The 24,967-nt window shown below is 44.7% G+C and overlaps 1 protein-coding gene across 1 annotated transcript in view; it reads right to left on the reverse strand.

Annotated features, from left to right (window-relative positions):
* The window catches only part of ASIC2 (acid sensing ion channel subunit 2), a 282,139-nt gene that overhangs the window by 47,523 nt on the left and 209,649 nt on the right, over positions 1–24,967 (reverse strand). Inside the window, exon 3 of the mRNA XM_050765004.1 lies at positions 22,502–22,629. Coding sequence (XP_050620961.1) covers positions 22,502–22,629 — 128 coding nt within the window. The remainder of the gene's footprint in view (positions 1–22,501; positions 22,630–24,967) is intronic.

Below are 24,967 nucleotides of genomic sequence, written 5' to 3' on the forward strand. Positions count from 1 at the left end.
GACTTTACCAAGGCCACACAACCTTGTTAATCCACTGTTGGTTCAGGATAAAGTAAATCAGGGCAGGCTTTTGGAGGTGAGCCACTTACTATACCTGGAAACCATGGATTCGAGCTTTGAAGCAAAATAATTTATTCAGCAAACATTTCCTAAATGCTTCCTGGGGCCAGGTCCTCTGTTGGACTCTGGGGATATAAAGGTGAGGAAAATGAAAGATGCCCTCAAGGTGCTCCAGTATAGTCAGGGGACAGAGATACAAAAAGTTGGGTGATTACAGGGCAGAAAGTGCCCTCTTGGCAACAGGCAGGAGCCTGGGGAGTCTGGGAGGTAAACCTGGGGTTGTAAAATGATGAATGAGTTACCAAGCAGGCCTGAAGGAAGGGCATCGCTGGCAGTGGGAACATCACAGGCAAAAGACCAGAATCTTTGGTGAGCATGGCTCTCTGGGGGCACTGACAAGACAATTATAATGGCTGAAATAGAGTTCTTGCAGATAAATAATAGGGCCAACTCATGGAATGGCCAAGTCTAGGCAAGGGTTGAAAGATGGAGATTCTGCTTTCAAAGAAGGATTGGAATCCAGGAGTCAAGAGACATCTGTGGATCAATAACTCGTGTACCAAGGGCCACAGACAAAGTTGGTTCAGAGGAAAAGACCTCTGTGGGCATCTGAGAAGGCTTCCTGGAGGAGGTGGCATGGAAGGAAGTGTTGGATTTGTATATGAGGAGCTAGAGGAGATGGAATTCTGAGAAAGAGAAAAGGGCAGGTAAGGTTCAGAGACAGGAACCAGCAGGGCACACTGAGTAGCTCTTTTTGACAGAGCATCACATCAAGTATGAAACTGGATCACAGGAGGCCTTGAACTTTGGCTTCAAGAAACCACACTTTATTCTTTAGAGTGCAGTTCAACCACTTCAGTAGGGAGCCACCAAGGGTGTCTAAGTGAGGGTGAAGCAGGTTTAGGGATGCCTGTAAAGTCTGACTTTCCAGAATGTCTCAATTTCCTGAAATATACCTGAACTCCCATTAGGGTAGAGAGAAGCAGAAACTACAAAGTTAAAAAAGAAGAGAAGTGAATCCTCACGGTTAATGAGAGGATGGAGGTGGGCCAGGACGAGGTTAATTGTTCCTTCGAAGCCACTTTGCCTTGGCTGTTGGGAATGACTTCTTTAGTGCATCATCAAGCAACCTTTTCTGAGTAGTCCACAACCCCTGCAGAGCAGCCTGGGCCCAGAGCAAGGGGAGGATTAACTAGGTGTATTTGCTGCATGGGGCCCTGGAGAGAGAGGGCTCTGTGCAAGACCTTGTCTCTGACATAGGGGAGCCAGTACTGAGAGGAGGTCAAACAAAGATGCTTGCCCACTCAGACAACCCAGAGAGCACAAGGGCCAGGGCAAACCTGGTAAGTGAGGTCCCTCTGTGGGCTTCTGGGTGACATAGGATGCATGCCTATGTTGACCAATAATTTCAGTTTTAGAATTGAAAGTCTCACTTCCCCAAAGACCCTCAGTCATGAGCAAGCCAGGATGGTTGGTCACTGTGAAGGCAACACCCAGAGGCAATAGAAAATAAGTGATTGTGCCCGAGGTCAGGAGTTTGAGACCAGCCTGATCAACAAGGAGAAATCCCATCTCTACTAAAAATACAAAATTAACTGGGCATGGTGGTACTTGCCTGTAATCTCAGCTACCCGGGAGGCTGAGGCAGGAGAATCACTTGAACCTGGGAGGTGGAGATTGCGGTGAGAAAGCCGAGACTGTGCCATTGCATTCCAGCCTGGGCAACAAGAGCAAAACTCCGTCTCAAAACAGAACTAAACAAACCCAAAATAAGTGATTGTGGATTTAAGCAGTTGCGACTCAGTGCCAAGCCCTAAATTGGTAAATATATTGGCATACAGTTATTTATAATTTTCTTATATCACCCTTTGTACACATGGAGTCTGTGCTGTGTTGCCTCCCTCACGTTTAATGATAACTTGTGCTTTTTCTTTTTCTGATCATTCTGGTAGGAGGTTTATCGATTTTATTAATATCAAAAAAATCTTTTGACCTCCTTGTTTTTCTCTATTGTTTTTCTATTTCATTGATTTCTGCTGGAATCATCATTTTCCTTGCCATGCTTAGTGTTGGTTCAATTTGCTCTTCTTTTTGTTTTAGTTTTTTAATGCAGAAGCTGAGGTCATTGATTTAAGACTTTTCTTCTTTTCCTAATATTGGTATTTAATTCTATAAATTTACCTCTTGGTATTGTGCTAGTGGCATCCCATAAATTTTTATATGATAGGTTTTCATTTTAACCACTTCAAAATTCTTTTTAATTTCACTTTTGAGTTCTTCTTTCACCCATGGATTATTTAGAAGTGTGTTATTTTGCTTCTGAATATTTGGAGATTTTCCAGCTATCTTTCTGTTATTGTTCTAATTTAATTTCATTGTGATCACAGGACATACTTTCTATGACTTGAATCCTTTTAAATGGATTGAGGCTTGTTTTATGGCCCAAAATATGGTCTATCTTGGTAAGCATTCTGTGTGTACTTGTAAAGAATGTGTGTTTTGCTATTGCTCTATGGAGTGCTGTATAAATGGTCATTGGGTCAACTTGGTTGAGAGTGTTGTTCAAATCTTCTGTATCCTTGCTGGTTTTCTGTCTACTTGTCCTATCAATTATTGAGAGAGGGGTTTTGAAGTCTCCGGCCATAATTGTGGATTTGTTGATTTTTTTTTTCTTTTGCAGTTCTATCAGTTTTTGCTTTCTGTATTTTGAAACTCTGCTATTAGGTGCATAAATATTTAGGGATGCTCTGTCCTCTTGGAATGACCTTCTTTATCCCTGGTGATATTATTTGTTCTGAAGCATACTTTGTCTGATATTAGCATAGCCATTTCAACTTTTTTTTTTGATCAGTGTAAGTATGGTATATATGTTTCCATCCTTTAAAAAAAACTATTTGTATCTTTATATTTAAAATACATTTTTTTTCTGAGTAACCAGCATATAGTTGAAACTTTCTTTTTTTAATCCAATTTGACAATTTCTTAAATTGTTGTGCTTAAACCATTTGCATTAAATGTGATTATTGATATGTTAGATTTAAGCCTATTATTTTGTTATATGTATTCTACTAGTCCCATTTGTTCTCTTTTCTCCCTTCCCTCATTTTCTGCCTCCAACTGGAGTAAATGAAGACAAAATATTTTTGGACTAAAATTGGACATTTTTGTGATTTCATTTATACTTTTTGTTGGATTATAAGCTAAAATTTTTCAGTTTGCTCTTTTAGTGGTTGTTGTAGAGTTTATAGTACAAATCTTTAACTCATCATAGTCTACCTTCAAGTACAGCACTTCAGGTAGAGTAGAAGAATTTTCCAATGGAATTCTCCCATTTTTCCCATCTTGTCCTTTGTGATATTGCTGTCATTTATTTTACTTACACATACATTATAAAGTTCATAATATGTTGTTGTTATTTAAGCATTCAACTATCTTTTAAGTAAACGTAAACAACAAGGACAATATATTTACCATTGTAGTTATAGGTTGGTGAAAAAGTAACCACAGTTTTTGCCATTACTTGTTTTTTTTTTTTTTTTTGAGACAGAGTCTTGCTCTGTCACCCAGGCTGGAGTGCAGTGGCGCTATCTCGGCTCACTGCAACCTCTGCCTCCCAGGTTCAAGTGCTTCTCCTGCCTCAGCCTCGCGAGTAGCTGGGACTACAGGTGCGCACCACCATGCCCAGTTAATTTTTACATTTTTAGTAGAGATGGGGTTTCACCATGTTGGCCAGGATGGTCTCGATCTCTTGACCTTGTGATCCACCTACCTTGGCCTCCCAAAGTGCTGGGATTACAGCATGAGCCACCACACCCAGCCTTTTGCAATTACTTTTAATGGCAAAACCCACAATTAATACAATTTCTGGTGCTCTTCATTCCTTTTGTGTGAACCCATATTTCCATCTGATGTCATTTTCCTTTTCCTAGAAGAAAAATCTCTTGGAGTACAAATCTGTGGGTGATAGATATGTTGGAGTAAGGATCCGCTGGTTCTTCTGCTTCTATATGTCTGAGAAGACTTATTTTGTTTAATTTTTGGAGATATTTTTACTAGATATAGATTTCTAGATTGACAACTTTTTTTTTTTCTTCCAGTACTTGACAGATGTTGCTCCACTGTCTTCTCCCTTGCATTGTTTCTGGTGAGAAATCTACTGTCATCCTTATCTTTATTCCTCTGTAGGTAATGAGCTATTTTTCTCTGGATGCTTTTAACATTTTCTTTATCACTGGCTTTGAGCAATTTTGGTATGGCTTTGCTGTAATTTTCTTCATGTTTCTTGTGCTTGGGGTTCTTTGAGCTTTTTTGTGTGGATTTATAATTTTCATCAAATTTGGAAAGGATTTGGCCATCAGTTTATAAAATTTTTGTTTCTGCCCTCCCACCTGCCCCACACTTCTTGAAAGACTCCAAATACCAGTATGTTAGGCCATTGGAAGTTGTCTCATTGCTACATTCTTCATTTTAAAAATTCTTCTTTTTCTATTTCATTTCTGTTTCCTCAAGTTAACTAATCTTTTCTTCTGCAATGTTTAATTTGCTGTTAATCTTATCCAGTGTATTTTTAAAGTCAAAGACATTGTAGTTTTTAATCTCTAGAAGTTCAACTTGGCTTTTTAACAAATGTATTTCATGTCCATCCTTTGAACTTATGAGATTTAGCTATAAATGTTTTAATGTCCTTGTTGGCAATTTCTAATATGTGTTTGTTCTGGATTATTTTAATTGACTAATTATTCTCATTATAGGTCATATTTTCCTGCTTCTTTGCATGCATGGTAATATTTGATTGGATGCCAGACAATATGAATTTTAACATGTTGGGTATTGAATTTTTTATATCCCTATCAATATTCTTGAGCTTTGTTCTGGAACACATTTAAGTTACTTGGAAATAGTTTGACCCATTTGGGTTTTGCTTGAAGATTTGTTAGGCAGAAACAAAGCAGCTTTTAGTTTAGGGCTAATTATTTCCTGTTACTGATGCAAGACCCTTGTGGACACTTTACCAAGTGTTCCATGAATGATGGGGGTTTCCAGTTTGACTAGTAGGAATAGGCTCTATTCCCAGTTCTGTGTGAGTGCTGCCAGGCACTGTTTCCTCTCATCTTCTCAAATCATTCTTTCCCTGGTTTTGGGTAGTTTTCTCACATGCCTACCCCAATCAGGAATATGCTGAATTCTCAAGGAGGATTCTTCAGATCTCTGGAGTTCTATCTCTGTGAAGTCCTCTCCTCTCTGGTGCTCTGTCCTGTGAACTCTGGTTGGCTTGGTCTTTCTGGACTCATAGCTCTGTGTCCTTGACTCAGGGAGTCACTGGGCTCAACCTGGGTCCCCCTCCCTGTGCAGGGCTGGAAAGTCTCTCAAGGGCATAAGCTGGGGCAGTCATAGTGCTCACCTTTGCTTGTTTCTCATCTCTCTGGGGTCACCATCCCTGGTTGCCTAATATTCAATGTCTTGAAAATTGTTTTTCATATATTTTGTTTTTGGTGTTACTGTTGAGGGTAAGTCCACAAGCTGTACCTACATGTTGGCTGGAAGCAGAAGTCTCTGAAGTGGAAGCAGAAGGCTCCACTACCATCGCTGGTCCAGGCCATCTCAATAACAGGCTAATTTTAATACCAATAACAATAATACTAAATGCCATTCTCAAGTAAAGAGTAGATTTGTGTCAGGTAGCCCATCTCTATTATGTGTCATTGCCTCTCCATTCAGAAGAGTGACATAGCTACTTCACAACTGAAGTACTTTCATAGCTATTGTCAAATCTGATTCTCTCAACAGCCAGGTGATATACGTAGGCAGGCATTCGGCCATTTGACAGAGAGAGAGTTTGAGGCCCAAAGAGGTATCGTGATCTGCTCAGGGCTACCTAGACAGCAAATGGGAGTCAGAACTATAACCACGGCCTCTGTCCTCGACTCTAGGGTTGGATTTGCTGCTTCTTCTCTCCTGCATATCAAGGCAGCAGGCAGGGGCCTTAGCTTTCACTCCTGATCAGTAATGAGACATTCATTTCCCCCTGGGAAGAAGGAGGATGAATAATCCAGCCCCCCTGCTAGAAAACACATGGGCAAGTGAGGCAACAATCAACGCCATCCCAGGCAAGCCTCTGTGCTGCCTGGATTCACGGCATGCAGGGCACAATGCTGTGTTTTTCTGACCATTGCCATGGTGTGTGGACAAAATGTGAGCATGTTTCCTTGGAAAACTTCAACAGTGACTCACCCTCATTTCTACTGGGATCAATAGAAGAATGGGCAAGCTGGGAGTAGGGGGGGGAAGGAATAGCCAGGAGCAAAATCAGGACACAGATCACAGCAATGTTTGCTACCTATCAGCAAGTGGGTTGCTAATGCAAAGTGGTTTCTTAAAAGCTTGGAAAATAAAAACAACAGCCATTACATTTGAAGACAAGTTAGCATTAGAAAAAGATGTGTAGCTCCGAAATGAATTCTCTTTAATCAAGGGTCTCATTTCCTCTTGGTTACCAAGCGTTCTGTCCACATGGAGTGGTCAGAAGGCTCTGGTCCCTTTGGTGGCCTGCGAGCTCAGAAGCAGCATGGAGTGGTGAAAAGAGCACAGGTTTTGGAATCTGAAAGGTCTGGGTTTGAATTGTATCTCTCCCTTACTAAGCCTTAGTTTCCCCATCTAATAAGATGGGCACAGGGAAGCCTATCTTGCAAGGTGGCTGTGATGAGGCAGCCTGGATAAAGGAGCTGGTGCACGGTGCTCACTCATTGCCAGCATCACACTGGGGATCCTGAGAGACTAAGAACAGGGAACAATGGGGTTGATAATGGCAGCTCCACTCAGTGAACTGTGATGAAATGCTAAGACTCATTTACAGAGACCTCCTCATGGCAGGAGAAGATGTTTATGGGAAATAATGTTGAGGGACAAATGGAGAAAACAATATCAAAGTCCAGTGGACAAACTGGGCTAGAGATGATCATTGGAAGCTGCTATACCAGAACCCTACTGAGGGGGCCCAACCGCTATGGGCTGTGGGTAAGGGGAGGTTTTGAGGAAGTAGAACCTTGTGAAAGCGGGGTTAGGAGGCCTGCCAACAGAGGGACAGAGGAGGGAGAGGGGAGAGAGGACAAGGGACAGGGACCCGAGGAGACAGAACAACAGAGAGAATAGCTCCTTAGCTTTCAGTCTTAGTACCAGCAGGTGTGTGTGTCTGCTTTCCAGTGAGCATTTCCCAGCCTTCAGTAACCATTGCCCTTGGCTGGCATTAGCCCCCAAGGCTCTCTGCTCTTGTATCCCCAGGAGCCCTAACTGAGGCAGAAACAGAGAGAGAGTATACAGAGAGAAAATTGCAAGGAAAGATACCAAAATCATAACCATTGCTTTCAATAGACGGAGGTGCTATGGGTTATGTTTTTCTATTTTTCTGTTCCCTCCCTGGCGTTTTCTACAGTAGCTATATCATAAAATCTTCAAGGAAAAACAAAACAAAAGCATGGTCCACAGGCCTCTGGGGCTGCTATTGCCCACCCTCCCTTCTGTGTTGGCTCTGCCCCTTGTCATGCCTTCTCCCTGCCTTTTTTGGATGGGTGCCTTTGCTGGTTGCAGGTCTGCGTGGTCCTTCTCCCCGTTCCCCAGGTCTGGTAATTTCCATTTCCATTTGCTGAGCTGACCTTCCTTCCCCAGCACCTGGGGTTCCTCACAGCATCTGCCCAGGAGAAGGGCTTTGGGTTCCATGTCTAGGTTCCTCTATCTCTGAGTTCCTCAGTGCCTGCCTTGTTCTCCTGGGCAGAATAAAAGCAGAACACCTGAGGGCAACTGCAGGCAGTATTGCTCAACAGTTAGAGCCCAGGCGTTGGTGTCAAGCCGACTCTAATTCCAGGCTGTACCACTTTGTAGGTGTGTGTCCTTTAGCAGGCTTCTTAACCTCTCAGTGCTCCAGTTTTATTTTCTGTAAGATGGTGTCTAGTCATTGCTATGTACTTAAATTTGGGAGGCACACCTGTGTGAGATACTGGGTATGCTGCCTTTAGAAAGGTTCTGGACTTTATAGATAAGACTTTCAAGGAATTGTGCCAGTTATGACGGTGAGCGTGGTGGCTCCACTCAATGAACTGTGATGGCATGCGAAGAGGGATGTTACAGAGGCCTCCTCATGACAGGTCTGATACCAGTTATGATTCCTTGAAAGTCGTCCACCGAGTGAGGTCACTTCCACTGCCATGTCCCCTCTGAGAGGTGGTAATATGGTTTGGCTGTGTCCCCATCCAAATTTCATCTTGAATTGTAATTCCCATAATTCCCACGTGTTGTGGGAGGGATGTGGTGGGAGGTAATTGAATCATGGGAGTGGTTTCCTCCATACTGTTCTCATGGTAGTGAATAAGTCTCACGAGATCTGACGGTTTTATAAGGGGTTTCCCCTTTTGCTTGGCTCTCATTCTCTCTTGACTGCCGCCATGTAAGATGTGCCTTTCACCTTCCGACATGATTGTGAGGCCTCCCCAGCCACGTGGAACTGTGAATCCATTAAACCTCTTTTTTTTAAATAAATTATCCAGTCTCGGGTATGTCTTTATCAGCAGTGTGAAACGGACTACTACAGGTGGGAAGGCCTGCTTGTCCTCCTCCTCACTGAGGTTCTGAATATGGCTAAGCCCAGATTCCTCTCCCGCCTCTGCCATCAGGAACCACCAGAAATGCATTCAGGAAAGGGGTGAGACAGTCTTCATTATCACCCCTTCAGGTCACAGAAACAGCTGCCTCAGTGATGAGGCTGTTTTGATGCTTGACATCAGGGCAGCCTGACACCCCAGGTAGAATCCCCTCCCCTGCTGGTCTGCTCCTTCTGCTGGTTCCCATCAGGCCTTTTGGGGGAAACTTGGAGGCTCACTTCAATTTCACAAACACCATCTGAGCCCCTACTGTGTCCTGAGCACTGGGACAGGTGCTGGGCATGGACAGGAGTAAGTCTCAGTCCCAGTGACAGACACAGAACAAGTAAAAGGCATAGAAGTGAAGGACCCACTGTCTTTACAGTGGAGAAGGGACAAGTGACTTTCTAAAACCGAGAGCAGGACATCTCAGTGATGCAGCCCAGAAACTGAGGGCATTGAGTAAGGAAGAGGAGAATGTGATTTTAGGAGCTAAGGAACAGTTAAAAATGGCTGTCAATCTAATGCAACTAATCAATCCAATTCAAATTAATTGAATCTTATCTAATCCACTGAGCTAATTAAATCCATCCTACATGGATGGAAGAATAGCATGGTGACTGAAACTGCTAGAACCTATGCCCTGCCCTCTTCGATGATTTGGAGGAACTGTGGTCTCTAATCTCAGGTAATTTTTTAAAAAAATTCTAACTTCAAAAATAGACAAAAATCTTTCAAACGTTGCTTTTCAAAAAAGCAACTTCTGAGCCATAGGCCTCTCGCTATGTCCTTGCAGGTGCTGGGAGCCAAATTAGGGTCTGGTGGAGGCTGTCCACTAAAGAAGGTATTACAGGGGCAGTCCAGGGAGAAGGCTGTCCCTGGCTACACGGAGCAGGCGGGACCCCTTCTCCTTTATTTGAGCCTGTCTGTCTATTAGGAGTTGGGTCCAAACCGTAAAACATATTTGTAAATAGCTGCATTATGCACATCCTTAGAAACTGCACAATTAATATATGAATACATAAATTCATACTTATAAATATGCCAAGGGTCCAGTAAAAGTGAAGAATCTTCCTGCACACTCAATTGTGTTCTCTTCCTCTGAGCAGCTCTCAGTAGGTAGGCACCACTCTAGACTTTTTCTGTGTGCTGATATGCATACATGTGCATTTATAAATATATAGTTTAGGGTGTGGGTATTTTTAATACAAACGGGACCACATTGTATGTATTGTTCTGCAACTTGCTTTTTTCACCTACCAAGATGTCTTAGAAATTTTCCCCAAGGGATCTCCAAATCTTCCTTACCCAGTTTAACTGTTGCAGGGGGTAGGGGAAATGCATAGGCATCTTCCCTCCTCAATGTAATCATCCTTTTATTGATGAACATTTAAGTCGTGTCTAGATTTCTGCTCATACAAACAGTGCTGCAGGAAAGATCTTTATCTATGTTGCTTGGTGTACGTGAGTATGTACTTCTTTACGGCAGATTCTAAGACGTAAAACTGCCAGGTTGAAGGGAATGCATGCTCTTTTATTTTATGGATGTGTGCTGCATCCCTACCCATCTCCCCAGCCCAGAGGCTCTACCAGTTTATATTCCCCTCAACAGTTGTCCCAGCTGCCCTCTCTAAGAGATGGGTGGCTTCTTCGCTGAGATGCAGCTCCCCTTCCGCTTGTCTCTTCTGTGGTTTCTGTGGTCCCCTTGGCTCTCCTGCAGACCTTGGCCCAAGGCCATCTTCCCGTCCTTTGTCACCCAAATGCATCAAAGGCCCTATTTTAAGGACTCTGAGTCCTATTTCAAAACACACAGCACATAAATAAGGGAGTGATGACTCTCATTTCAGAATGATTTCTTCTTCCACAGGAGGATCTGCTTCAGCATTTGGAGCAATCAATGAACCAATATTGATTATGCCTGCCATTTATTCATTCATTGATTTACAGTGTTAGGTTTGTGCTAGCTGCTGCAGAACGCTTGTCTTCAAAGGGTATTCTCTCATTGGATGGAGCAAGACATGCAAATACCTTGTGTTATTAGGTACATTTATATTAATAGACAGTTGACTGTTATGAAAACATTTTAATTACTCAAAGAGGAAGAGAGAGAGGGAGAGAGACAGAGAGGGAAAGATCTGAGTAGGTGAGGGACCAGAGGTGTTTTGGGGATGGAACAGTCTAACATATAAACACTATGATTTACTAGCCCACAGAGAATGATTACTGGGGCCGTCCAGCCCGTTTGTCACAACATAAACAAATGCAAGGACTTCTCCAGCTGTGATGGCTGGGCAATAGTTGTTTTCAAGCGTGCAGGAGGAGGGGAGAACAGGACAGAGGTGTCTTTTTCAGACTCCTCCTTCCTTTACCCTTGCCAAGGGAGTGTGACAGTCAGTAAGACTGTTCATATTCAGTCATTCATTACAGTTGATATTTCTAAAAGACGTGTTGGTGATTCTTTAAACTTCTCAGTTGCCAAGAAAAAGATACAACAGCTTTTAGCCTATGCATGGAAGTGTCCTCTATAGGCCGTTTTTCCCCCTTTAAAAAAAGTCAGAAACCAAGGCCATTCCATTTGGAGTTCAGACGGTGAGCTGTCCATGAATCTAAAGATAACGTGGCACCGGGCAGCAGGACCAACCAAAGCATGGTCTGATTCATTAACTTGTCTCCTGAGGAAGATAAAGTAGGTGAGTCAATAGACGTTAGGGCTCCTTTCCTCTGCCTGGGTCCAAGGAGGAAATAAGCCACGGAGAGATAAGCAGCCGGCTTTTGATGTCAGATCCAGCGCAGAGTGGGTGCGGGAGCAGCCAGTTCTCCCTGGCGATGCTAGTGAGGGTGGGCACCACCAAGGGTCTGCACTGTAGACCCAGGCGGGGGCTGCCATGTCAGCACCATTTCTAGCTTATCCTTTCTTCCTGGGTCTCAATAAAAAGACTTATTTTTTAGTTCCCAGTGTTCAAAGAGTGTTTAAGTTACACCATATCTGAAGGCTAAGCAGAACTTAAATGGACTGTAAATTATTTAAGTTAGCCCTCAGAGATCATTGCACAATGTTCCATCCATCCATCATTCCGTCTAAGAATTGTAAGACCTAATCTTTTCCTCTAAGAAGTTTACAGTATACTGGGGGCATATTACCAGACAAATAGTAGCTTTTCTATTTGATTGATTGATTGTAGAAATGGCATCTTGCTATGTTGCCCAGGCTGGTCTCCAACTCCTGATCCTCCCTCTTCAGCTTCCCAGAGTGCTAGGATTATAAGTATGAGCCACCACACCCAACCAGCTATAGCTCTTACTCCATGATTGATTGGTTGATTGATTGGCTACCTCTCCCACTGGCCTGTAAGCTCTAAGAAGAACCAGGTTAGTCTTGTCCACTGGTAACCTGACACATAACACAGTGCCTGACACATAGTAGGTGATCAATAAATGTCAATATGAGATGATCAGACAGTAGGACAGGAAGAACGCTCAAGGTCTATGTGGGGCTGCATGTAGATGAGAGGGGGCTGGGTGCTGGAGGGCAGTGAGATATAACCACTGGAAAAGGTGATGGCAGGAGCCAGGAGGTAGAATTTGGGCTTTATTTTATGGGCTGGGAAAGACATTAATGGGTCTCAAGCAGGCTGTGACATGGTAAAGTCCTCTCTCTCACATTTATTTATTCATTCATTTCATTCAATGCAATTGATTGAATATCTTGTATATGTAAGGCATCACGTAAAATATAAAGAATAGAAGTACGATAGAATCATATCCCCAAAGAGTTCCCAGTCTGGCAGGGGAGACAGATAAGTAAACAGATGGTTATAATGTATACATTTTATGCTAGAGATTTCCACATAATACTCTGGTATGGCCATGTTTGCACTAAATCTTGGAGGAAGGACACATACAAGTGAGGTGATGAAAGGGTGGGAAGGGTGTTGCTGGCAGAGGGAGCAAGGAGAGAGTGTGCAATGCTGGGAGGAGGGCTCTGTTTAATATCGCTGGGGTGTTGTGTGGGAGGCTGGGGGAGTAGAGTGAGAGGCCGCTGAAAGAGAGGCAGGAGCTAGACTAGAGAGGTCTATGAAGAGATTCTTGGACTTCACTCTGTGGTTCACGAGGGAGGGAGAGGAGCAGGGCTGTACTTTAGAACGGTCATGTTGATGCAGAGAATGGGTTGGGGAGGGACAGAGTGAGCACTGGGGTGCGGGGGGGCGGTGAGGCAGTTGTTGTTCTTATCTGGGTGAAAAAACATAAGGAACTGAACTAAAGTAGGGTCTAGGGTGGGGGATAATAACAGCTAGCATCAATTGGGCACTTACGGTATGCCAACTGTTCTATGGGTATTACATGTATGAACCCACTTAGTCCTCCAGTCCCCCTCTGAGGTAGGAACTAGCATTATCCCCATTTTGCGGATGAAGAGACTGAGAAACAAGGTTCCACAACTAGCAAATGGGGATTTGCACTCCCGCCATTTACAGAGTTTTGAATCTAGGGGAGCATCAATTATGAAGTGCAGGTGTGGGGACAGGGAGAGGATGAATTTAGTTTTGACTATCGATTTGGGATGTCCATGGCACTCTAAGTGAGGAGTTTAGCAGCCCCTGGAATGTTGGGTCTGGAGCTCAGGAAAAAGGTCCGGGCTGGGGTGGCAGTCTGGGAATTATGGGAAAGGACGCTGTAACCTGGGAGAGGACAATACAGCAACCCGGAGTGCCACTAGGTAAGGGGTGGCAGGGGAAGAACTGCTTTTGAAGGGGGACAAGGCAGAGTGGGCAGGGAGGTGAGAGGAAGCCGGACAGGAGTGAAGAGGAGTGTCTCAGGGAGGGTGTGGGCCACAGTCCACATGCTGGTGAGAAACCAGGTGGGACAAAGACTGAGGAGTATGCCTGTCAACAAAGGCTGGGTTAAGCTAAAGAGATCTCGTGAGCAACCCTGACAAAGAAAAGTTTCAGTGGCGTGTTGGAGGTGGACTGGCAAGAAAAAGGGAAATGAAGAAGCAGGGATAAGCAAGTACTGCAGGCCCCCTTTATCCATGGGAATACGTTCCAAGACCACCAGTGGATGTCTGAAACTGCAGATAGTACCCACCCCTATATGTATCATGTTTTTTTCCCTATACATACATACATACCTCTGATAAAGTTTAATTTATAAATTAGGTACAGTAAGAGATAAACAAAAATAACTAATAACAAAATAGAACAATTATAACAATATGCCAGCATCATGACTCTTGCTCCTTGGAGCCATGATTAAGTAAAACAAGGGTGACTTGAACACAAGCATTGCCGTACCTTGATAGTAAATCTGATCACTGAGATGGCTGCTAAGTGATCAGCAGGTGGGCAGTGTATGTACGCAGCGTGGATACGCTGGACAAAGGGCTGATTCACGTCCTGGGTGGGATGAAGTGGGATGGTGCAAGATTTCGTCACGCCACTCAGAATGGTGCACAACTGATTATTTCTGGAATTTTCCATTTAATATTTTCAGGCTGCAGTTGACTGTGTGTAACCGACATTAGGGACTGACTAGATAGAGAACTTTTTGGTGACTCTTTGTTTGGAAGGCAAGGAGAGGAAGAGGCTGCAAGGTAGTGGGGAGGTAAGATAAAGAATAATTTTAAGTCCTCGTAAGACTGGAGTATATTTTTATGGGATTCAGTTTTCAATTCCCCAACAGTGCTGAGCACAATACCTAGCTCATCCTAGCCAATCAGCAATTCTTTGAAGAATCCTTCTCATTTCTCCCCCATCCTCTGCTGTCAAGTCCACCTTGATAAAATCAAGCTCATATTGTGCAGGAAAAAATGGTGAAAACTTGACTCTTGGCAAAATCGTCTGGGGATCTGAAGATATTGCTACTTTAGAGGCTGAGTAGCAACAAGTGATTAAGTAGCTAAGCTAGCAGATGCTTAATTGATTCTTATTCTTGCGCTATTCATGGGAAACAGTGTACCCTCTTGACGGTGAATGCAATGTCTACACAGCGGGCCATCTCACCTCATGGCACCTCTCCAGTGCTTTGATGGGGTGGAAATGGATGCTTCCATATTTATGTGGCTCCATCTTTGGCCATTTGGAAGTCACTAAAGGCATGTGTAATAAATTCTCTCCTCTGCCTTGAGAAAAACCAACTGGGCAAGCTTCCATTTCTAATGGGGTCCGTGAAACATGGATATTAAGGACCACGGATTTGGCTGTCAGATTGACAAATGAGTCTTCCCTTTTGAAAGGCACTTAGGAAGTTATAATTGGAAGCTTGAGAGGAGCTGTCAAAAGCAGGCAGTGGGCATCCCACCAAGCTGCTGGGTCTTTTTATTTAGGGGTGGGGTGAGGGATACTTTCTTCTTGTGAGCCATGGTGGGATTCCCTCCAAATGGTGGAAATGTGGCCAACTTACACCAGAGGCAGAGGCTTAGGCTTCTGTAGGAGCCAACTGGTCCTGCCAAAGACCTAACTAGGGCTGGCAAGACCTAAGTATTCTTATTTGCCTTTATTATAGTCTAAACAGGCTAGAAAGGCAGCAGTTAGATGCAAGGTGTTGTGTGATGGTAGGCATTCTCAGGGCACTTTAGATACAGCTCAAGTGATATAAAGTCTAGGTTGTGGAATGGAAACCTTCTCATTCCTGGTGGTTTCCAGCTGGTAGTGAAAGAGGTTCCTGGTGAGAGTGGGATGCCTCTGGGCAGTGACATTCAACCCTGGCTCTCCAAGGTGTTTCTGAGGCTGTCAAATATAAACCCAGGGCCATGATTTCCAGGAAATTTCCTGAACAATAAAGATGGTGAGCCAACTGATTGCCCAGAATCTCTAGATTCATTCCCAGAACCACCAAGAAGTACAAGCAAGGTGGTTGAATAAATATTGGATGAATACATGGATCAACACTTAAAAAACAAGAATCACCACCAGGCTCTTTGAAGAGAGGGTGGGAGATGATTAAAGGCTTCTGATAGCAAATCATGACTTGGAAGGCCAGGCATGGTGGCTCACACCTATAATCCCAGCACTTTGGGAGGCAGAGGTGGGCGGATCACTTGAGGCCAGGAGTTCGAGACCAGTCTGGTCAAAGTGGTGAAACCACGTCTCTACTAAAAATACAAAAATTAGCCAGGTATGGTGGCACAAGCCTGTAATTCCAGCTGCTCCAGAGGCTGAGGCACGAGATTTCCTTGAACTCAGGAGGTGGAGGTTGCAGTGAGCAGAGATCGCACTACTGCACTCCAGCCTGGGTGACAGAGTAAGACTCTGTCTCCAAAAATGAATGAATGAATGAATGAATGAATGAATGAATAAATAAATAAATAATCATGGTTTGAGCAAAGAGTCTGATTGGTGATGTCAACGTTGAAGACAGCTTAGTCCTGTCCCCATGCCGCATGAATAGCCCAGCTTTGCAGTTTCACGTATATTTGCTCACTCATTTAATTTTCCCCGAATTCCAGAATTCTGTGCTGGCTCTCTCATCTGTTCATCCACCGTTATCTACACAGATGGCTTCCAGATCTATCTCCCTAGCCCTGACCGCTTTCATGAGCTTTTGCTTTGATTAGCTTGTCTAAGCCAGAAACAATATGACTAGATCATCCATCACAGCCTGGCTTCATCGCCTCAGGAGGAAGGGCCTTCAGGGCAGACTTTTAATGGGACAGTTGGCAGAGGTGAGTTGAGGAGGCAGCGGGGAGCATTAGAGCATAACATTGGATTGATTATCCAGTTGTACTTCCAACAACTCACATTTATGGAACTTATCTATAAGCAAGGCACTGGGACCACAGAATCCAAAAGACACTATCCTTGCCCTCAGAGGGCTCCCAGTCTATAAGAGACAAGGGCTGCGAGAGGTAAAAGAAGGCAGTTCTGGAGAGGTAGGTGTCAGGAGCAGTGATCCACATGAAGTAAGCCTACATGGGAATGTTGCATCCTTAGGAGTGTGATAAAAAATGCCCAATCCCCCACTTCATTCTGTGAGTGCTCCAAGACAGGGTCTTGCTTATCTTAATTTTCCCAGCACATTCAGTGCTCAGCAAGTACTTGCTGAGAGAATAAATGAACAAAATGTTGTATGGAGTGGCTAACTATCCCTAGGAAGGTGGCAGGATAAGACAGCAAAGTTCTTCTTAAAGGCCATGACCTTTGGGTGGTATCTGGAAGTGTGAATAGGCCTTTGCCAGGTACATGAGACAAAGAAGGGCAGAGGGAACACAGAGAACAGATGCACAGAGGCAGTCATCAAAGAGAATGGGGTGTTTGGTGGACAGTTCTGCATCATTGGGATGTAGGGTCCATGCTGGTCAACCACAGGCAGATGAGGAGGCTGGAGAGGTAAGCAGGGGCCAGGCTGGGCAGGGACTCTAGAGCCATTCTAAGGGGTTTAGATTTTTGTAAGTTACAGAAAGCCCTGGAATGTAAGGGTGTTATGTTGGGTAGTGCTGTGACCACTGTGGATGTGGGTTGAGGAAGGGGTACTACCAAGGAGGGTAGCCAGAGCCTCTCTCTTAGAGTTTTAGGCGACTCCACCCCAGCTCCCGCTTCTCTCTAGTAGGAGCCTAGGTTCTGCCTCCCAGAGCTGGGGAGATCGTTTGTCTCACATTCTTGTCCTAATTTACCTTATGAGCATCCCCAGCCAGCTGACAGAGCAGGGAGTGGGTGCAGAACTGCTGTCGGCCAAACTTCCTGGTGATCCCTGTGTCCTTAAGTGAGCAGGGGCAGGGACTCCCAGGTGGTGAATGCTAGAGGTCATTTGAGGTCGTCTCATGGAATCCTCTCATTTTATAGACGGAAAAACTGAGGCCCAGAGATGGCAGTGACCTATCCAAAGTCCCATGACACAGCAGGACTAGAATCCAGGCCTCTGGGCTACTATGCTGATTTGTTCTCCACAGTGCCGAGTAGCCTTATTTCTTCGGGCTTATGGTGAGAAAAGACCAGCCTGCCAGCCAGTCCCTCCCTGGATTAGCTCCCTGTGTGCTCTCTCCAGAGAGTCTTCCTGAGTTACACCCGTGCAGTGTGGCAGAGCAGAAAGAGCATGGGTGTGGGAACGTGGCAGATTTGGGCTTGAAGCCCAACCCTGCTGCTCCCCTAGCTACGCAACCTTGAACAAGTTACTGAACCGCGCAGTTTTGTCATCTGGAAAGTGGAGATATCAGTACCTCCCTTGCAGGGTTGTTGTGGCAGATTACATGAGATAATGTGCCTCAAGCGCCCCTGAAGCATAATGCCTGGCAGGTGGCATGTGCTCCACTGATAGGAACTGTTGTTATTCTTTTACCCCTCCCAGGGTTCTATTTCTGCTTCCAGCATATTATCCGGCTACCTGTCTCTGGTGGTCCTGGGATTGTGCAGGGGCTTCTACAGCAACTGAGCTAACCAGGGCACTTCTCAAGGTTGTTTAGGAAGGCAGCCAAGGCATACCTTGGCTTATTTGTTTTTAGGGCAAATGCAGGTTAAGAAAGCAATCTTTGGACTGGGTTGCAGCCCAAGAGTATATTCTTTAGGACAATAAAATAAAATTTAAAACATTTGGAAAGTGTGGTGTGTGTGTAATTATGCATGGGTGAGATAATTTTCACCACGCAAAAAGACTTTCCCATGTATACAAAGACTCATGGTAGGATTCCTTTAAGCCACTAGTTCCTCTTAGGGCTCTTACTCTGGAGTCAATTTTCCTAGCATGATTCACACCAACCTTCCAGGAAAGCGCTTTCTGCTTCCTACCACTTGTCACCCCGGCCTTCCTGCACTTTCCTTAAACTTTGAGCCAAAGCAGAAGAATCTTGGATTGATAGCAATGTAGTTGCCACATTTTATTGATATACCATATACTATAAGATGCATCACGATTTTATGTATAACCAAGAAAGAAAAACAAACACTGCTTATTGTAATTTTAAGACTTAATTGATTGTAAAACAAATCCTTATTTCAGAAATGCTAAAATGTGAACACAGATATGCCTCTTAACAATTAATGAAATGAAGTGTCTGAGGACCAGGATCAACTGGATAGGTTTGCATACTCGCAGAATGAGATCATACAGCTGGGGCTAAATCCCCAAAATATACTTGACTTAACATTATTTTTTCCTTTGTTAAAGAAACCACTAATCTACAGGCTCTGTGAGGGCGGAGACGGGGTCTGTTTTGTTTACCACTGTATCTCTACCACTTCACTCATAGTAGGTATTCAGCAAATATTTGCTGTATGAATAAATAGAACAAAGTCACAACATGAAAGAGACGGAAAGCCCACAGAAGAAAATAAATCATTCATAATTCCCCCACTGTGGGTATTTTGGCTGATTTCCTTCAAGTCTTATTTCCTATGAATATGCCCTTTTATACACATGTAAATATAATGTATTATTAGATTTAGCTCTGGGATGTGTTTTTGTATTTCTCTATTAATATAAATGAAACGATGAAATGAGATGATGCGGAAATGCTTTGAAGACTGTAAAATGTTTAACAAATATCTTATTAGTTATAATAATCATGAAAATACAGACATGAATGGGGCTGATTTTCTGAGAATACACTTCAAAGCTAACAGCGAATTTGCCCTCCAAAGCTGGGAATATGTTCTATTTCCTCATCCTACTCACCAAGGGGAGTCCTTCTGTTTCATATTGGGAAGGGAAAGAGAAACTTAAGGCTTCCTAGAAGTCATAGCTCCAACTTCCCACCCAGCCCAGAAATTTCTTCCATCTCACTAATGGAAGATCATCCAGGACTGGGGGAGGAAAAAGCACATCTCTCAGGCTGATGAAAAATAGCAGCCTACAGAGAACCTCCTCCTCTCCACCCTTTACCAGCGGTGGGGAGAAGTTACACACTGGGTTCCAAGGAATGCTGTTCACTTATTCTGCCTGCTGATAACAATGCAGATAGCAGAGAGATGTCAACACAAGTAAGTAATTCATGACAGTGGGGGTAGGTACGTTCAACAAGCCACAAAGTCAGATTTGCCATGGACAACTAATTAAAAATTTACTTTTAGATAGTCACAATTTATACACATATTGATGAGTCTAACCTGTGCCTGGTTCTTTGAAGGGATGTGGGTTTATTCATACAATAGAAGGGAGTGCTGACCGATTTTCTCTCCTTGATCAAACTTTGGCCAGGCTCTTCTGGGCCTTCTTCTCTTCTAAGCCTCACCCTTGGTTGGCCTATGAAGACTTGAACAAACACTAGCATAGTTTCTAACAGCTCAAGGCCGCATCCCTAGAATGCCTCTATCCCCTCTTAAAGTGCCTGCCTGAGAAAACTCGAGGCTGCTAAGAGAATTTACTTACTGTTTGTTTCAGCCAACACCTGAATATAGGGCCCCTGTCTCCCCATCTCTGTGGGAGGGTAGGAGCCTAACTAACTTCAATAAGCACCAGTTAGCAAACCCAGATGCTTTTCACAGGGACCAATACCTTGTTTTTTGTGATTTTTTACTTCTCTGACTCTGCTGCTCAAGCCCTTGCTGTTCCCTCTACCCATTCCCTCATTCTCTCTTTAAAACACCCAAGGCCTCTCTATGAATTGGGGTTGAGTTCAGCTCATGCTGCACCCTCTTCCCTACTGCAAAAGTAAATAATTGATTAAAATCTGCCCTCGCCGTGTTAACCCATGTCCAGCTTTGTTTACTTTTGACAGTACTCAGGAGCTCACCTAGTCTAGTAGCTCAGGCTTTCAGCTCACCTAGGCTGCCTGTCCATCTGCATGCCTTTACTGGATAATCGTTGTTCTCTCTCTTCTTGACTCTCAAATCCTTAGCCTTGAACTTTGCCCCTGCCATCCTTATGCCCTCCTTTGTCCTCAAGGATACATTTTCCTGGTTGCACCACTTGGTTTCTACCTTGCATACCCTTGGAGATCCCCTTTTCTGCTTGCACCACTTGTCTCAGTCTCTGGGAGCCCATAGAGGCCAGACTAACCTTCCAGCACCTCTTGCCCCTGCATCAAAGCTGCAATCCCATTCCCTGTGTGCTTCAGTGAAGGTTGACCTTGGCCTTTATTAACTGCCCAGGCATTGTGTACAGGGCACAGTTTGTGAGGCCTACGCCATCAACACTTTCCCAGAGAGTAAAAAATAATATCGCTTATGTATAGATTTATGACCAGTTTTTTATTTTATTTTATTTTTTTTAAGACAGGGTCTAGCTCTGTCTCCTAGGCTGGAGGGCAGTGGTGCAATCTCAGCTTACTGTAGCCTGTACCTCCCAGGCTCAAGTGATCCTTCCACCTCCACTGCCCAAGTAGCTGGGATCACAGGCATGCACCACCATGCCTAAGTAATTTTTTTTTTTTTTTTTAAATAGAGATAAGGTCTCATGATGTTGCCTAGGCTGGTCTTGAACTTCTGGGCTCAAGCGATCCTCCTACCTTGGCCTCCCAAAGTGCTGGGATTACAGGCATGAACCACCATGCCCAGCCCTACAACCAGTTTTTAATGCAGAATATCACTTTATAAAATGGCTAAACAGCTGTGATCAGTACCAGATGAAAGATGACATTTGAGCTAGTTAGGGTAGGAGCCTAACTAACTTCAATAAGCACCAGTTAGCAAATCCAGATGCTTTTCACAAGGACCAGCACCCAAGCCCCTTCCTGTTTTTTGTGATTTTTTACTTCTCTGACTCTGTTGCTCAAGCCCTTGCTGTTGCCTCTACCCACTCTCTCATTCTCTCTTTGAAACACCCGGGCCTTCTCTATGAATTGGGGTTGAGTTCAGCTCATGCTGCACCCTCTTCCTTATTGCAAAAGTATATAACTGATTAAAATCTGCCCTCACCATGTCATCCCATGTCCAGCTTTGTTTACTTTTGACAGTACTCAGGAGCTCACCTAGGCTAGTAGCTCAGGCTCTCAGCTCACCTAGGCTGCCTGTCCATCTACATTTTAAAAGCAAGCTGAGCTCATCCATTATGTGTATGTATCTTTCCTTGCTCCTCCATCGTGGTTCTCCCTGAATCTCCCTTTCCCACACCCCAGAGCGGGTGCCTTCACTACTCACTGACTTAGCTCTGCCTAAGGTCTCCCCCAGAAACTTGTCTTAGATGATTCGTTTAGGATTCCCTCCCAGTTACAGTCTTTCCAACTTTTATTCTAGGAAAACCAGGCAACAAGTATCCAGGAGATAAGAGAAAGAAACGGAGTCCGTGTCTCTCCGCAGTCCTGCTTTGAGACTGCCTCCCTACTGAGAGTTTGCGAAGGTCTCCCTTTTGAGATGTAAGACTCGCTTCAGACGTGAGGCTGTGCCCGTCCTCCCTCCACCCACAGACAGAATTGATGCAGCAGGCCCAGCTGGACGGGTGAGGTCCCCTCCCCAGCGCTATATCAAAGAGAGCAGGCAGGAGCCCACGTAACAAGGGTTTGCTCCACTTAAACTCTGTGATGGGAGAGGGACGCCTCCACCCCTTTTCTTTTTGTAGGCTGCTTTGAATTGTATTAACACAAGTGATGAAACATATCAAACCCTGGTTAGCAGTTTCCCTTAGCATCCCCTGGCCAAAAAAAAAGAAATTTTTTTTTTTTTTTTTTAAATTAACTTGTGCAAAAAGTTAACTGTAACAGAATCGTCTGGAAAAGAAAAAACCCAACCAGCTTGGTGAAAAGAAAAATGAGCCGGGTTTCCTTCATGCCCAATTTTAGGAACCAACAGGTGGTACAGGAGAACTGGTGAAGAAGGTTAGTCAACACCTTTCTCCAGTTTCACAGTAAAGCCCTTGACCAAGTAGGAATTCCATTTCTCCTCCTTGTGCCTCTGCAGGGGGTCAGGGGAGGTTGAGGACCATCAATCCTGGGAGCCCAGGGAACTTACCCTCTGCTCCTGTGTGGCCACAAAGGTCTGGAACCCTGGAGCCACCCCAAAGCCCAGCTCTTGGATGAAAGGTGGCTCAGACTGACTGTGGATCTGAACTTTCACTCCTGCTTCAAATGTCGTTTCCTCTGAAAGAACAAAGACGGACAGAGCCATGGGTCAGTAACAACAGATGCTCATGGAGTCCTGGGATTGAAAAGCTCAAAGGGATGCTGAAAAGACCCTGTGATAAGCAGAATAATGGCCTCCAAAGGTGTCCACATCCCCACCTCCGGAAACTGACTAGGTTACCTTACGCGGCAAAAGGGACATTGCAGGTGTGATTAAGTTAAAGCTCTTGAGATGGAGAGACTATCCTAAATTATGGAAGTAGGACCCAATGTAATCACAGAGGTTCCTATGAAAGGGAGGCAGGAGGATCAAGGTCAGAGAGAGAATGGAAAAATGCTATGCTGCTGGCTTTGAAGACAGAGGAAGGAGCCATGAGCCCAGGGATGCAGGTAGCTTCTAGAAGCAGGAAAAGGCGGGGGAATGAATTTTCCCCTAGAGCTGCCAAAAGGAACACAGGCCTGCCAACAACCTTGATTTTATTGAGCCTGGGGAAATCCATTTTGGACTTCTGACCTCCAGAATTTTAAGATAATGAATTTGTGTTGTTTTCAGCCACTACATTTGTGGTAATCTGTTGCAGCAGCAATGGGAAACAAATTCAGGTCACTTCGCCAGGCCAACTCCTTGCCTCAGTTGCCAAATCTGTAGAATGGGATTATAAAATGAGTCAAACTCCTTTGTTTTATTGACTAACTTTTCTTCTGAGTCATGAGCTGAAGGTGAGGACATCAGGAGGAAGAAAACATGGTGACACAGCAGTGGAATAAAAATGCAAGGCCTTCTTGTATGCCAAGGTGTTTGCCCCTTGGGGCTGCAATGGCCAAGTAGAAGAGAAGCTTCCTTCTTTTTTTCCATTGGCAGAAGAAATGGCCCTTGGCAGTGGGAGGTTGGGGGCGGTGCAGAGCCATCATCCTAAATGTTTAGTGCTCACAATAGGTGGAAAATGAACTTATGGGACTGTATAAGCCTTTACCAGATCCCTTTCTCTGTCTTACCTTCTCCAAATAGTCTGCAGAATGAGCTTTCCAAATGTAAATTGTGTAACTCCCTCCCATGTTTCCAAGGACCCCAGGCTCCTTACCCACCCCTTCCCTAGCCTTGTTCTGAGCAGCCTCTGTCTCGTGGCACCATGCGGGGCTGCCTGGATTGGGCATCACCGGTCCCCACTCTGCACAAATGCATCTCCTTCTGCCCAGAGTGTCTTTCTACCTTGTCCACCTGACCATCTTCCCACTTGTCACTGAAGATTCAGCTACCCAACCCCACCCAAAGCAACTCTTTCCCTTGCTCTGTTGTATCTTCCACATCTGCCCGCTGGAGCCCCTGCCACAGCATGTCATCATGAGCCTTTAACTGTTTCCGCCAGCAGGCTGGAGCATCCTGAGGCCAAGTTCTGGGCTGTCTCTCTGGACCTCAAAGTTCCTTTACAGGGCCAGGCATACACCAGGCACTCAGGAGATGCCTAATGAATGAATAAATGGGAGATTTATGGGTTAAACCTCAATCACTTATGAATGGACAAGGCCAGCCTGGAGTCCAAATCAAGGAATGTTCTCAAACTAAAAAATGGGGAGAGAATGGATGAATGCAGGAATGAGAGAAGATGATGATGGGGTTGGGGGTCAGGGATGGAGAGGGGGAGGACATGTCAGCACTCAGGCTGTGTTGGGGAGGGGGTTTGGGGACACACTAAAGCTGGTACAGAAGAGAGTGGCTGGGAAGGAAGGGCTGGAGCCAGCCACGGGAAGGGCACGACCTAGGGAGAGGGTGGGGGCCATTGACTGAGGTAGGCGCAGGGGTCTGGAGCAGGGTGAGAATTCCAAGGCCAGGGGCTGTGTGGAAAGAAAGGCCTAGTAAGCAGACAGGGCCCCAGGGAAGGGTAGGCAGGGCTTTCATCATTTAGACGAGGAGACCCTCAGCCAGGAATCCTTTTGGATATGGTTCACGGAGTGGGAGAGAATCCAGACAATCTACAAACACATCCCACTTCCCTCCAGCACAGTCATTGTTCTGTGGTTTCTGTACAGCATCACCCTGTCCAAACTCTTGTCCTTATGCTCCTGGATGCCAGTGGCTTTGTGTGAATCTCTCCCATCGATGGTGAATTCCTCAAGAGAGGAGACCATATCTTATTCAGTCCAGGGCCCTGTCACCTAACACAGGGCCTGGCCCTCAGAAGGACCCTCAAGGAAGGTTTTTAGATATGGGAGGAGGACTTCAGGAGAGGGAGAACTGGATGGAATGAGGCGGTTGAATAGTCATCTTTCAGTGGCTGTGTTTCCAAAAGTCTGCCCAAGACGGGGGTTGAGGAGAGTGTGGAGCCTGAGAAACAGACTCAGATGGGGAAGAAGGGTG

This window comes from Macaca thibetana, chromosome 16 (assembly GCF_024542745.1).
Source record: "Macaca thibetana thibetana isolate TM-01 chromosome 16, ASM2454274v1, whole genome shotgun sequence".
Classification (NCBI taxonomy): Eukaryota; Metazoa; Chordata; class Mammalia; order Primates; family Cercopithecidae; genus Macaca; species Macaca thibetana.